The sequence below is a fragment of the Magnolia sinica genome, chromosome 18 (assembly GCF_029962835.1).
Source record: "Magnolia sinica isolate HGM2019 chromosome 18, MsV1, whole genome shotgun sequence".
In the NCBI taxonomy this organism is placed as follows: domain Eukaryota; kingdom Viridiplantae; phylum Streptophyta; class Magnoliopsida; order Magnoliales; family Magnoliaceae; genus Magnolia; species Magnolia sinica.
In genome coordinates, this window is record NC_080590.1 from 45,170,752 (window position 1) to 45,186,178 (window position 15,427).

Genomic DNA, 15,427 nt, shown 5'->3' on the forward strand with positions numbered 1-15,427 from the left:
TCAAAGATGGCGCACTTTATCGCATGCAAGAAGACCCTCGATGCAACACACATGGCGAATTTATTTTTCAGGGAGGTTGTTTGGCTACACGGGGTCCCCAAGACCATTACTTCCAATCGTGACACGAAGTTCATCAGCCACTTTTGGCGGACTTTATAGAATCAATTCGATACACGACTTCAATTCAGCAGTGCTTACCACCCACAGACTGATGGGTAGACCGAAGTTGTGAATCGCACATTGGGAAACCTCCATCGCTGTATTTCAGGAGAAAAACCGAAGCAGTGGGATTTGTCCTTGTCCCAAGCAGAGTTTGCATTCAACAACATAGTGAACCGCTCGACAGGGAGATCACCGTTCCAGATTATCTACGGACGAGTGCCTCCCCACACACTTGACTTGGTCCCTCTACCCAAGCACCCAGGCACAAGATTAGGCAGAACATATGGCAGACAAGATCATGGGCATTCATGCAGAAGTGCAGACTAAGTTACATGTCTCGAACGAAAAGTACAAGGAACAAGTGGACAAGCATCGGTGACAAAAAGTATTCGAGGTAGGCGACCGGGTTATGGTCCATCTGCGCAAAGAGAGATTTCCGACCGGTACGTACACCAAGTTGAAAAATAAGAAGATTGGACCCGTCCCAATCATCCGAAAGATCAATGACAACGCTTATATTGATGATCTTCCAGATGACATGGCAATCTCACAGACTTTCAATGTCGACCTGACCGACTATCATGAACCAGAGCATGACGAGAACTCAAGGACGAGTTCTTTTGAAGTGGAGGAGACTGATGTAGAGCGGGTCGCGGACAGTTACATAGCCAAGATGGATTAGAAAAGGCCCGGTCAACGACAAAAGTGATCCAGACCATCGAACCTTAAATCGGGCGTATCTTGCAATCCGGAATGAGTTATCTGACGTAAAATATATGATTTTGGGGTAGAACGAGCTACTTTAGCCAACCAACCTGCTACGCCGGGTTGGCCACCCGGAATTGCGAAAAACCCTTGGATTGACGGTCGTTTCCCTGTTTTAATTTCTTTTTACTATAAATAGTAAGTTTTAGTTTGATTATAACTCTTCATCCGTCGGGCTTTAGGAGTTGCACCCAACGTGAAAAGAGCTTAGAATAATTAGGAGAACGGTTTGGTGAAGCCAAATAGGACACTTACTATTTTTGGCCGAAAACCTTGCGCACTAGTAGACATCACGACCGTCTATAAATAGTAAGTTTACTATCTATAGTAAGTCGCGGATTCTAAGAGTTTGAGTTGTAGTTTGATTCTGATTTCTTTCCCATTGCTTGGTACCTCTATTTAAAGGGTTGTGAACTCGTTTTTATTCATCAATTAATCACTTTCGAATTTATTAGAATTTATTTCTATTTTCTGCTTTCTTTCCTCGTGGATTCGAGAAGTCTCTGTGAGGAGTCTAGAGAAGCTCCATGGATTCGGAGTAGTTAACCTCATCACGTTCATCCCTACGTCACTTCTGGTGGCAAGGTGCAATGGAATCTCAAATTTTCCACTTGGTTAAGTAGGATGTTGCTTGCAAGCCAGTCAAGGAGGGTAGAGCAGGGGTTAGAAGGTTGGATGCGATCAATGAAGTTTTGCTCAGCAAATGGTTGTGGATATTTAGGAGTAGAAAGGAAGTCAGTGGAGAGATGTGATAATTGCCAAATATGGAGTATCAAGGGATGGTCGATAGGCAAAGAGACCTTCCTTGTGTAGGTCGTCTAGCATCTGGAAGGCAGTAGAGAGCGTTTCAGCTACTTTTAAAGAAGGGTTTGGATTTGTAATTGGGGATGGAGAAAGGGTGTGCTTCTAGGATGATGTATGGCTAGGAGATAAGAGTCTACGATGCAAATTTCCTAGACTATCAACGATTGCTTCAAATAACAGTATCACCATTTCTAGGTGCTTCTCTAAGCTAGGTAGAGAGTGGGTGTGATCTCTGCCTTATAGAAGAAATATGATGAATGAGGAGGTTGAAGAGTTCTTGTGGGTATCATCTATGCTTCAAGGTCTTTGTCCCTCTCCTAGGGTGAGAGATGCCATGATTTGGAAAGTGGAGAAGTAGGGTAAGTTCTCGGTTCGATCCTTCTACAAGTTGATTACTCATAACAGCCTGTGTCCAGAGTCTGATCCATTAACGCTCCTCCCAAGATTGCAGTCTTTGCTTGGTTGGCAGGAAAAAATAGAGTGCTCAACATTGACAATCTTCAAAAGAGATTGATAATCATCCCCAACATGTGTTCCATGTGCCTTAACAATGTGGAGTCAGTAAACCACTTGTATTCATTGCCTAATAGTGAGGGCAGTATGAGATAAACTAGTGGGGGTTTTTAAGATCCCTTGGGTGATTCCAAGATCGATTGAAGGGTTGATGCAAGCATGGCATGGGAGTTGTGGTAAGGGAGGGCGATGTGAAGGCTTTCCTTGTTAGTGGGCCTATGGTCCATTTGGGGCGAACGAAACAATAAACGCGTAAAAGATAATGAGTGATGGTGTCTACGATGGTTCAAACAACTAACAAGGAAAGCCTCCTTTGGGGTGCTCCTCGTAGTTTTTATGCACATTTGGCGCTCTTACTAAAGTTATCATTATCTTTCAAAAAGAATCAAAATCGATTATCCTTTCGCTTGAGGAAAAGTTTTTTTTATCTATTTATTTTTGTGTTGTTGTTGCGTGTTAGCTAGCTTAACCCAACACAAGCATCAATTCAGTAAAAAGCAATAACGAAAATAAGAAAGGAAATGCTCCATTTGTGAAAGAATGAATAATCCATGCCCCAGCCAAAATGTATACCACACGAAAAGAATATCCATAATACATACTCAAGTTCCTTCACCCTCAACCGAGGCGCCGAACAAACGAATCGCTACAATCACGACTGAATCGCGTTATTCTACATTGAAAGAATTACAATGGCAGGAAACAAGTGAATGCTATAGAAAAGCAGTACCCGCGAGGCCATGGTGCAACAAATTATGAGCGATGTTATCCCTAGCCTGCATTGAACTCACTGATCTCATACTGCTCTCGGGAACCATCTCATCATCCACCAGCTGGAACTTGAGGCTTGGGTCCATCTCCTCGCCCCTCATCTCACATATGTTGTGCAGCACGCAACATGCTCCGAGCACGACTGGCAGGTCCTGGAGCTTCACTTCAGTCCGCTTCTGCAGGCAGCACCACCGCCCCTTCAACCGAGCGAACGCCTCATGGGCAACCCGCTGAACTTCACCAATCTTCTCATTGAATGCATGCTGTGTCCACGTCAGGTGCTGGTGGGTGTAAGGCACTAAGATCCAGTCCATTAGAGGATACCCAGAACTGCCTACAATCCAGATGCCATTCAAGAGCCCGCCCATAGCCCGCTGGTAGAGTGCTGACTTCTCGAGGACCTGGTCATCGGGCATTGACCCGGGCCACCCAATGCAGACATCAGTGAAGACGCCCCTGGGGTCGACAACACCCTGGACCGTGATCGAATACGACGTCTTCTGGTTGCGCTCTGTGTGGCGCCTGTTGAAGTAGGCAGCGACGCTGATCTTCGGAGCGATGATTGGGATGTGGGTGGTGTACATGGACCCCATGACATTCGGGATGCCGGAGACTGACTCAAACTCCTCCTTGATCTTGGCAGCAGCAGCATCGTTGGGCCACTGGAGGAACTTGGGCATGAGGACGGTCTTGATGGCAGAGCAGACCTCAAGCACGAGCTTGTGGCAGGTGGAGATGCCGAGCCCGAACCGCTTGCTAACGAGGCGGAGGGGTTCACCGGTGGCGAGCCGCCAGATGCAAACTGCGACACGCTGCCGGACAGGTATAGCAGCCCGGAGCATCGTGTCCTCCTTAGCAACAGACGACCCCAGCTCGTCACAGATCATGTCGAACGTGGCGCGGCCCATCCGGAAGGCCCGCCGGAAATCCTCCTCAGGGAAGTCCGGGTGATTGCATTGGTCCCACCACGCACGGGACCGGTCCTTCACCCAAAGCCGCCGGTGCTGCTGCTGCTGTCCCGCCACACCCGCCGAGCCAGCTACACCTTGCTCAGCGGCAGCTGCATCGCCAGCAGCCGCAGTCACAGCAGCTGCCGCAGCAAGACGAGCGCGTTTCGTGCGGCAGCGGTCGTTCTCATCAAGATCAGAGTAAATATCCTGCAGATGCGAGTAGTATTTCAGCATCGATTGCGTCACGCGCTTGTGATTATCCTCGAAGAGCAGCTTCTCTTGCTGAGAAGCCTTGTCGTTCTCCACCTCCTCCGCTTTCTCTTGCTCTTCCAACATCAACAACGAAGCGACCAGTTCCGTTATAGCAATTTTCTTCTTCTTTGATGCCTTGGGTTTCTGGCTGTGGGCGTTCTCATCTCCTCCGCTGTGGTAGTCTTCGCCCCCCGGTTTGTGCCTCCTCTTTTTGTTGTTTCCAATAATACCCATGTCAAGTGGGGATAGAGAAGAGAGGGTTTGGAAGAAGCTAGGGTCAAAATCGGAAGAGGGGTCGTATTGGTGCGAGAGGAGATTGTCAGATGGTGTGATTTTCATATAAACAGGGGTTAAAAAATCAATGAATATAGGTGGGTAGGTGAAGAAAGAGGAAGAGAAATGTATGAGTTGTATCAAAAATCGGAGGTGGAAATGTGAAAACGTTGGATGTGGGAATTGGAGAAATAGATGGGGAAGGGGTTTTTTGTATTCGAGAGTTCTGGTGTGAACGCGGTTTTGGGGGTTTCATAGAAGACGAGGACTACGCGCCGCACTACGCGTTTACGGGGTCTGGAGGTTTTGTATAAATGAAAATCCGTGTTGGAGACTCGCCTGATCTGCTCGCCATTTATGTCCCACCAAATGATCATCCAGACCGTTCATATGAAATTTAGTGTATTTTTTATGTGATGTGAAAATTTTTTCACTGATATGAAATGTTTTTTATCCATTTGAAGGTGAGATAGGAAATGGTTTCGTGGGCCATTGGTTTTTTATCAGTTTATATTGAATATAACATCTCCATTTTCATTGATTATTTATTAATCAAGCAATCTACTTTGAGACCTTCCAGATGAACGGTGTAGATTATCCGATAATGCAGCTGAAGAGGCGAGCAGATTGGGCGAGTATCCTGGGAGAGCCTTACTAGTAACCGAGTAGATTTGAAAAGAGGAAAACTTTGATACTCTGGTAAAGGGGATGGATGATACGCAGGCACTGAGAATTGTACACTTGGCATAAAAGAAATTCAATTGAAACTTTAAAAAGTATGGGTCCGACTTTAGATTTATCATCACAAACATGATTTTCACTAATTTGATTATATAGTTCTCAGATTTGTGGACAATTTTGGATGGTTGAAATGAAAATATCCAACGGTCCTGTTTCAGGAAACAAGTGTCCACGAATCAGACGATAAAATCCTCCAACAAGACTCATTTTTGTCTTACAGCTTAGTTGCATTGGTTTTCACAGTTTAGGAGGTTTAATTTGAGTAATAATGCATCCCGCATGTAGAATTGTTTGTGCCTGCGTATCAAGCATGATGCACAGCCAGAGTACGAAATCTCTCCCTGTTTGAAACCTCTGGAAGCTTTGTGAACGCGTAACAGAGAGAAGGAGAGGCGTGGAAGAAAGAATCCTGTAGTCAAAAAAAGAGGGAAAGAACGGGGAAGGGGTAGTAAAGACCAGACAAAACGTTGGACATTGGAGTTATTTTGTACTCTGCTAATCTATGATACTTCATACGCAGGCACATAGAAATTGTATATATATCATATGTTAACTCAAATTAATCCGACTAAATTATTTATCACACTGTTTTAAGTTACAAAACCAAAATCAGATAAGTTATATAATTCTAATTTCTGATTCACTGGCACTTGTTTGGTGAAACGTGATGATTGGAATTTTCATTTCAACCGTCTAACTGGCGTCCACCGATCCGATATCCTGATGAATAAGCGTAAATTTTGGTTCGCTTTTGGTTCGTGATGTATCTTAGCATAATCCCATAATTTGGGTGCTTTGATTTTTATTTATTTTATGACACGTATGCCTGCGTATCATGCATAATAGTTTGCCAGAGCATCAAAGCATTCCTCGGACTGGAATGCCCAGAAGTCAAGATCGTACCCATCATGTACGGGATCCGGGGCTTCATCCGTTGAGGCTTGCACGGATTTGAGAGCTTCACCTGAAACTCGGACGCGGATTGGGTGGTGTTGCCAATGCCACGTGTTGTGATGTGTTGGGCGCTGTACGGCCCACGTGATGAATGTGTTCTGATCGACGCTGTTCATCTGTTTTGGAAAATGATTTAAGGGCATGAATGCAAAATTAAAGTACAAAAATAAGGTAGATCTGAAATTTAAGTGGGCCACAAGTAGGAAACAGCAGGAATAATGACATCCACTACTGAAACCTTCCTAAGCCCACCAGTAATATTTATTTGTCATCCAACCGTTTATAAGGACATACAGTCCTAGATGGAGGGAAAACACAAATACCATTGTATTCGTGAACTTTTTGTAGCCTCCCAGAAGTCTTTAATGGTGGATGTTCAATTACCAATATATGCAGTGGTGTGGCCCACTTGAGATTCGGATCTCTTTATTTTTGGGTTTTTGACCTAACATTAGCTAAAAAAATGGATGGACAGCTTGGATATATAAGAGATACAAGGTGAGCCCCCACAGTGCCTGACACGTCATAACACTGCAGCTGGCATGGTGTTGAAAACACCCGCGCCCCTAGAAATCAAACGCGGATTGCCTGGCGGCGGGCATCCACCGGCCACCAAGGTTGATGGATCTCTGACTGTGGGGCCCACCTTAATGTATGTACCTTAAATCCACGCCGTCTACGTATTTTAAAAACTCATTTAGTATGATCTAGAAAAGGAAGGAGATCCAAATCTCAGGTGGGCCATAGTTATTAAGCAAAAAGTTTTTATTATTGGCCATAAAAGATTTTGATCAAGCTGATGTTTGTTTGGTCTCTCCATCCAGGTACGTGTGACCTTATCAACGGTTTGGATGGCAAAGAGGCATTCAGATAGCCTCATGAAGTTTTTAATAGAAGATTCAATCATGACTGTGTGGTGTGGTCCACCTAAGATTTGAATCTACTTCATTTTTGGGATCGTAGCCTAAAACGAGCTGTCAAAATGGATGGACGGTGTGAACGTAAGCCACATATATCAAAGTGGGCCCCACAGGGATTCCAGATCCACCGACCTTGAGGGAACCGAGGATCCACTGAAACCGCGTCCGGATTGCTGCGACAGGAACTCAGATCAAACCGTCCCACTCATGGGCCATACTTTAGATGGGACATAAAACCCAAAATTAGATCAATTGAATGATTCTAGACTCTTATTAACTGTATTTGGACGGTTGACCGCGTTTACTTGGGCAATGATCAAATATACCTCCACGGATGGAAAGTTAAGGTCCACCTTGGATAAACGGCTAACACGCCACGTGCATACCACATCCAAACCGTTGAAAAGATTTACTACATCTGGAAGATTATTGGATGCAAAAATAGGATAATAAAGTCAGCCAGTGATTGACACGTGTGCATCGAGTCAATCCACTGGCCCTTAATTTCTATCTAAAGTGGGTCCCATTTTACGAATGAAATCAGCCTTATTTTTTTTTTTTATAAAGGGGTCTTTAAGGTGGGGTTAGCCTTTTTGACGGTTCAGATTCCCTGTGCATATGACTTGTTCCGGTGTGAGAAAGGTGGAGGTCTATCCTATCACTGTTCTTTCATTTTTATCAATCCATTGGATGGTTTGTAATCGGACAGGTTGTATCCTGTGACCGATGTGATTTTTGTTTGACGCTCCATCTACCAATTAGATGGTTTGGACCGATGAACAAATGCCACGTGGACAGGACATTCCACTCGTTGAATGAAGGGGTCCGATTGTTTGTTGTAATGACCAGCCGACATGAAATGGTGGGGATGGAAATCAGCATCCCGGGCCCCACCGTGATTTTTATATGCCACCCATCCAAACCGTTTATAAGATTATTTCTACTGTGATGAACTGAAAGCACAGATACTGGTCTGACCCAATACTTCTGTGGCTCCCACTAAGTTTTCAACGGTGGACGATCCGTCCCTAGTGTTTCCTGTGCCATGCCCCACTTGAGCTCTGGGTCCATGTAATTCTAGGAACCATGTCCTAACATAGGTTGGCTGAACTGATGGACAGAGCGGATGTCATGTAGACATCACGGTGGGCCCCAAAGAACCTCCGCCAAAGGAAACCGATTGGCTACTCCCCTGCCACTAGCCCGGTGGCTGATGGTCGGTTCTCCGTAGCCCATCCATGATGTATGTGTTTCATCCATGCTCGTTCTTCCATTTTTACGGATCATTCAGGACTTGATTCCGAAAATGAGAGGGATATAAATCTCAGGGACCAAACCATAGGAAAACAATCGTTGTTAGATATCTACCAGTAAAATCCTCCTAAGGCCCACTGTTTTATTTGTTTGACATTCAATCTGTTGATTAAGTCATAAAGGCATAAGATGAAAGGAAAAAAACAAATATTAGCTTGATTTAGAACTTTTATGGCCCCAAAAAGTATTTAATGGCCGACATTCAATAAATACTGTTTCCTATAATGTGGTCCACTTGAGATTGGTATATATCTCATTTTTAAGCTCCTGTCATAAAATTATCCTTAAATATAGATGGATGGCATGGATGAAACACACGCATAGCACCAACTGCCAGCCATTAGCAGCCAGCAGGTCACGAAAATTTTGGATCAAGTTAATATGTGTTTTCGGTTCCATCCAAGGCCACGTGACTTAGTAGGTTGGATGGCAAATAGATATTACAATGGGCCTTGGGAAGTTTTTAGCTGTGGGTATTTAATTAGCTGTTACCTGTGTTGCGGCCTACCTAAGATTTGGGTCTCCCTCGTTTTTAAGCCTCATGCCCTAGATGAGCCGGAAATGGATGGAAGTAGATAAAAAACATGCATCATGAGAGCTTGATGTATGGCTTTCATCCATACTATCCATTCATTTTTTTCATATTATTTTATAGAATTGGGACAGACATAAGGCAGATCCAAGGCTTAGGAAGAAGCGGTGATAAGGATGCTCATCATTAAAACCTTCTTAGGGTCCACATATCGTTTATTTTCCATCCAACCCGTTGATATGATCATATACACTTTGATGAATCGAAAAAAACACAAATATTATCCTCATCCAGAGCCTATGTGGACCTTAAGAATTTTTCATTGGTAGAAATTTAATCCCGATTGTGTGGTCCACCCGAGATTTGGATATGTCGTAATTTTTGGCCTAGTATTCTAAAATGATATGAAACAATGGATGGACGGCGTGGATAAAATCTATACATCACGGTGGATGGACGGCGTGGATAAAATCTATACATCACGGTGCCCCTCAGTGACCCTCAAAGCCTCCGCTTGTCCCGAGATCCGAACAGGCGGGGGCAGTACCTAATCCGCGCACCAACTTGATGTACTTACTCAGAGATGCAACATATGAGATCTCCCATTCGACACGTACAAAAGCTTTATCCGGTGGGCCATAGTTCATACCTCAGAAATCACAAATGCGGTCCGTTGAATCTATATTAAAATAATAATAATAATAATAATAATTTTTTCCGTTGACTATAGACAGATGGGATAGGATTCTACGTAGAAATGGAGTAAGATCTTACGTCAGCGTGATGTTTGAGCTACAGATTCTCTGCAGTAGGGCTCACCGCAGTAGCTGACCAGATGAATGGTCCAAGCATGTTTACAAATTGGGCAAATGCCAACGTGGCTCGGTGAGAAAGAAGGGCAGGTCATGACGCACCTGCCAATGTAGGCTCGGTGAGAAAGAAGGGCAGGTCATGACGCTCGGCTCGGTCGCGGATTAGATACTGACAATATCAGTAGCAAAACGCTACTGAATTGACGTCACCAAGCTATGTGGACCCACCATGATGCGTGTGTTGTATCCATACTGTCCAACCATTTTTAGAGATGGTTTTATGGCATGAGAAAAAAATTGAGATAGATATAAAGTTTAAGTGGACCCACTACAGAAAAGAAAACCGTGGGATCAGTCACACCCACCGTTGAAACGTTTATAGGGCTTACCATGATGTATTTTTTAGATCCAACCTATTCATAAGTTAACATAGAGATAGATGAAGTGAAAACAAAAATATAAGCCTGATCAGAAACTTCTATGGCCCCTATGAAATTTTGAACTGTGGATGTCACTGTCCCCACTGTTTTCTATGGTGGGGTCCACTTGAACTTTAAACTTTAGATCTATCTCATTATTTTTCTCATGCTATAAAATGATCTCTCCAAATGGATGGACGGTATAGATAAAACACATGCATCATGGTGGGGTACACAAAGCTTGGTGACGTCACTTCAGTAGCCATTTGGATACTGACCTTGCCAGTATATAATCCGCGGCCATGACGCACCTGCCAATGTGGCACATGCAGGTGATCTGGGTTGTTCATAAGGTAGAACCAGCATTGGCCCGAAATTCAGGATTGTCTACTTAATAATTAGGTTGCACATGTGCAACGAGCAAAATGAACGATAAGGAGAAAATACCAATTTTGTGTAGCCATATCCATTTGATGAGTAGACCAACCTTATTATTGGGCCAGTAAATATTCAATATGCCCCCACGTAAAGGACTGGCCCGCATGTCTTATATAAGCAACATGGTGGCTAGCATTCACAAATAGAACTGTGCAAGAGCTAAGTTAGCTTGAAAAGCTTGCCTGGCTTGGCTCCATCTAGGCCGATTTAACTTAGTTTAAACAGTGAATCGAGATAAGCCAAGCTTCACATGACATATGAACAGAACTTACTCGAGTTAACTTCAATTCAACTTAACTTGAATTATATATATATATATATATATATATATATATATATATATATATGTGTGTGTGTGTGTGTGTGTGTGTGTGTGTGTGTGTGTGTGAGAGGTCGACCTCATATGAACTTCCCATGAGGTCAAGCAATGTGGGCCCCACTATGATGTATGTCAAACATCAACACCACCAGCTTGATGGATCCCCTTTTAAGCTACGGGATATCCCAAAAATCAACCCTATAGGGCATTCAGGTGGGTTATACCATCTAAAACCATATGAAGACATGCCTTTAACATAGAAAAGCACTTGGTGGGGCCCACTTGAGTTTTGGATGTGACTGAAATTTGGTCTGACCTCTCATTCAAGTGTGACATACACAATAGATAGGCTGGATTTGTGAAAAACATCTCAGTGGGCCCAATAAATGATTATGAATGTTTCAATGGGAGATAACCCTCTCAACTATTGTATGTGGTGTGGCCCACCCAAGTCATAGATTGTCTCAATTTTTAAACCCGTGGCCCACCATGGAATGGTGCATCTTGTTGATGATGCTTATGTTCAACACACATCGTGTGGGGCCCACACTACTCAACCTCATGGGAACTTCGTGTGGGAAAGGTACTATGAGGTCAACCTCATGAGAACTTCCTGTGAGGTTGAGCTATGTGGGTAGGGTTGTACATCGAGTCGAGTTGAAGTTGCCAAACTTGACTTGACTCACACCCTGATCCATAGCTCAAGTGGTAGACTAAGTGAAGATACCTCATTTCAACACTGAGGTCTTAGTATCAATTCCCTAGTGGGGGTGGCTAACATTGGAGTGTGTACCCACAGTGGATGTGTACTAACAAGCTAATCCAATTTTATTTTATTTTTTTTAAAAAAAAAAAGAAAAAGAAAAGAAAAGAAAAGAAAAGCTTGGCTTGGCTCATCTATGCTTTCATCAAGCTTGACCTCGACCTCGAGCTTATCATTGGAACTTGTCTTGTTTGTCATACCTTTTAAGTTGAGTTTGAGGCGAGCTAGTAGATCGAGCCGAGGCAAACTTACCTTGAGTCAAGTCAAGCCTACTTCCAACCCAACCCATCCCAGCACCCAACCCACACCCGATTAAACCCGGCAACCCGACCCAACCCGCACCTGACTCAACCCAGCCACCCAACCCAACCCCAGCCACCCGACCCAACTGACCTAACTCCCAAATCAAATATTCAATTATATATATATATATATATATATATATATATAGAGAGAGAGAGAGAGAGAGAGAGAGAGAGAGAGAGAGAGAGACTTTGGAGATATTATTTTAAGAGAGAGAGAGAGAGACTTTGGAGATATTATTTTAAGCCATGAGCCAGAGAATGAGGCAGATCCAAAGCTTTAGTGGACCCCACCACAAAAAAAAAAAAAAAACAGCTAGAAGATTGATGCCCACCGTTGAAACCTTTCTAAGGCCCACCATGATGTTATTTTTTCAAAATTCAACCTGTTCAAAAGTTAACAAAGACATTAAAGAAGGGAAAATATAAATATAGGCTTGATCGAAAACTTTTTGTCGCCTTTAGAAGTTTTTAACGGTGACATCACTCTCCCCATTGTTTTCTATAATGGGGTCCACTGGAGCTTTGGATGTCACTCATTCTTTGGATTTCACCCTAAAATGATCTCTTCAAATGGATGGATGGTGTGGATAAAAAACATATATCATGGTGGGGCCACAAATTCAGTAGTAGCGTGCCCACACAAGGGTCTCTTGCAGTGTGAATTGGACCGCACCAAGGTGTCCTGCGGTATGGTTCGCAGGAGACCATTACTCTCTCTCTCTCTCTCTCTCTCTCTCTATATATATATATATATATATATAGAGAGAGAGAGAGAGAGAGAGAGAGAGAGAGAGAGAGAGAGAGAGAGAGAGAGAGAGGAGCTTGGGCATGGCAGGTGGAGTAAGGAAGGAAAATGGTAAAAAAAAGACGGACGATTAGGATATGGTTTAAGTTTTAACTTTATATATATATGTGTGTGTGTGTGTGTACCCTTCCTTACTGTCTTTTTCATACATTTTCTTTTCTTTATCCAATCCACCACACTCGAGCTCCTCTCTCTCTCTCTCTCTCTCTCTCAAGAGCAAGGTACTTCTAACTAAATCTATTCTTTGATTTTTTAAAATTTATTTATGTAATTGTTTGAAAATAAAAAAATTCCAAATATCAAAATTGATTTGGAGGTCGGGTCGTGTTGTGATAAATTGGGTTGGTAAATTGGGTTGGTAGTAGGCTTGCCTTGACTCGATCCATTAGCTTGCCTTGAAAGATTTGGCAAACAAGCCAAGCTCCAATGATAAGTTCCAAGCTCGAGAAGAGCACGAATGAGTCGAGCCAAAGTTAGCCCACCTCGACTTGACTCGGCTCGATGTACAACCCTATCCACAAATAGATAGTTTAATCTCTCCACTTAGCTAAAAAAAATAAAAATAAAAATCTCCTCTTGCAAATTAACTTGGCACTTTTCTTCGAGGGCTGTGCCTTGGGAAAGCAGATTGCGTACTGAACAAACTCTGTGTAGCCCATCGTGATTTATGTATTTTATCCACTCCATCCATCCATTTTACCAGATAATTTTAAGGCTTGAGCCCAAAACTGAAGCACATCCAAAGCTCAGGAGGACCACACCACATGAAACAGTAAAAATTCTTGGCAGCCACAAAAGTATTGGATGAGGCTGATATTTGTGTTTTCCCTTGATCTATATCTGTGTGATCTTATGAACAGGTTGGATGACAAATAAACATCACTGTGGGCCCTAGGAAGGTTTCCACAGTGAAAATCATTATTCCCACTGTTTCCTTTGGTGTGGTCCACTTGACACTTGGATATGCTTCAATTTTGGGCCCGACTTCTAAAATGAGCTGGAAAAAAAGGATGGACGGTGTGGATAAACCACATACATTCATGGTGGGCCCTACAGACTTTACTCAGTACGATAAAGGGCTACTGAGTTACTCAGTACCCAATCCAATTTCGCGTAGGGCAACCGGGTCGGTTCGGGGCCTCTCTTTAGGAACCAGGTCAGAATTTTGGACCCACCTATTAAAATTCAGGTTGGGTCTGGGCAGAGTCCAAGAGAGAAATAGCCTACCCATTTCTTTAATAGGTCAGGTCTACGTACAGGATCCAGACACGACCCATCTACAGCATTGGTCAGGTTTGAGTTGGGTCTAGTGTGGTATGTTTAATGTATAGAAATTAACCAACGTCTGGCTGCACTGTATAATGAAAATAGTTAAGAGAAATTAACCAATGGTCCACGTTAATGCACAAACAAGGCATTTGCATTGTGGCTCGACTGAAAAGTGGCTTGGAGTACATGAGACCCACCATTGGTTGCCCATCCCTCTTGATTGAATGATCCTAGCCATCCAGTCAATGGCTAGGAAATGAACGGTCCACATTAATTATAGTAGAGGTCCAGTCATATTTGGATTGTCCACAAAGTGAGGCTCACCTTTAATGGCAAATTTTTAGATGAAGGGTCGAGAAAGGAAAGGAGAGGAGATGTTGGAGGCGGCTTTTATATTAATAATGCATCATGTTATATTATTAAATTCATAAAATACTTTTGCCAAAGACCAGCGTCCAAGCAATATTGAAAGTTAAAACCAAAAAAAAAAATGTCAACCAAACACCATTTCAAGACAAAATCGACTGCTAGTTCTCAAATTCTGCTTTTATGTATTGGAATTTTTTGTAAAAAAATCAACAGTGCGAACCAAACAGGCCCTATCACAGAAATGTCAAGGTATATGTATTCTGTGACGGTAGCAGTGGTTGTAATGGCCACTACTGTTATCTTTACGATACATGGTGTAACATCTATTACAAAGGCCGCAACGGCTATTATGGTTTTTATTTTTATTTTTATTTTTAAATTGAAAAAAAGAACTCGAAAAACCTATATCTGCCTTGTAATAGACTATTACGGGACTGTTACGGCCTTTACAAGAGGCGTAGTGAGCAACGGCCTTTACGGGTCATTCTTTTTCGTAACAGCCATTATGGCCTTTACAACTCCATAACATGTAACAGTTGCCACCATTACATTTACGTAACAACCTTTACGGCACACTATTAGAGCTGGGCACCGGACGACTTGACTCGTCTGACTCGACCCGAACCGAGTACGCTTCGCCCAATCCGAACTCAAATAGAGTCGAGTTCGAGTTACCCAGTAACTCAAATCCGAAACTTGATCCAAAACCTCCTCGACTTGGATTTGGGTATATATATAATAAAAAATCAGACCCTACCCCGACCCGATCTCAAACTCTCTTCCTCCCTCATCTTCCTCTTCCAATCCCGACAACCACCCACCATCACCACTACCCTCCTCTCTCTCTCTCTCTCTCTCTCTCTCTCTCTCTCTCTCTCTTTGAAGCCCGACAGCCACCCACCATCACCGCCACCCTCCTCTCTCTCCTCTCCACTCCCTCCCTCCCTCATCTCTCGATTCGAATTTGTGTCAACTCG

The 15,427-nt window shown here is 43.3% G+C and overlaps 1 protein-coding gene across 1 annotated transcript; it reads right to left on the bottom strand.

Moving 5' to 3' along the window:
- Positions 1 to 2,865: 2,865 nt before the first annotated feature.
- LOC131232636 (protein ALP1-like) lies at positions 2,866 to 4,693 on the bottom strand. The gene has a single exon (XM_058229010.1). The coding sequence runs from the start codon at positions 4,554 to 4,556 to the stop codon at positions 2,958 to 2,960; it is 1,599 nt and encodes a 532-aa protein (XP_058084993.1). The 5' UTR covers positions 4,557 to 4,693; the 3' UTR covers positions 2,866 to 2,957.
- Positions 4,694 to 15,427: the final 10,734 nt, after the last annotated feature.

Bases quoted from the DNA above. Each gene is read 5' to 3' on its own strand.
- LOC131232636 (XM_058229010.1), bottom strand. From the start codon at position 4,556: ATGAAAATCACACCATCTGACAATCTCCTCTCGCACCAATACGACCCC.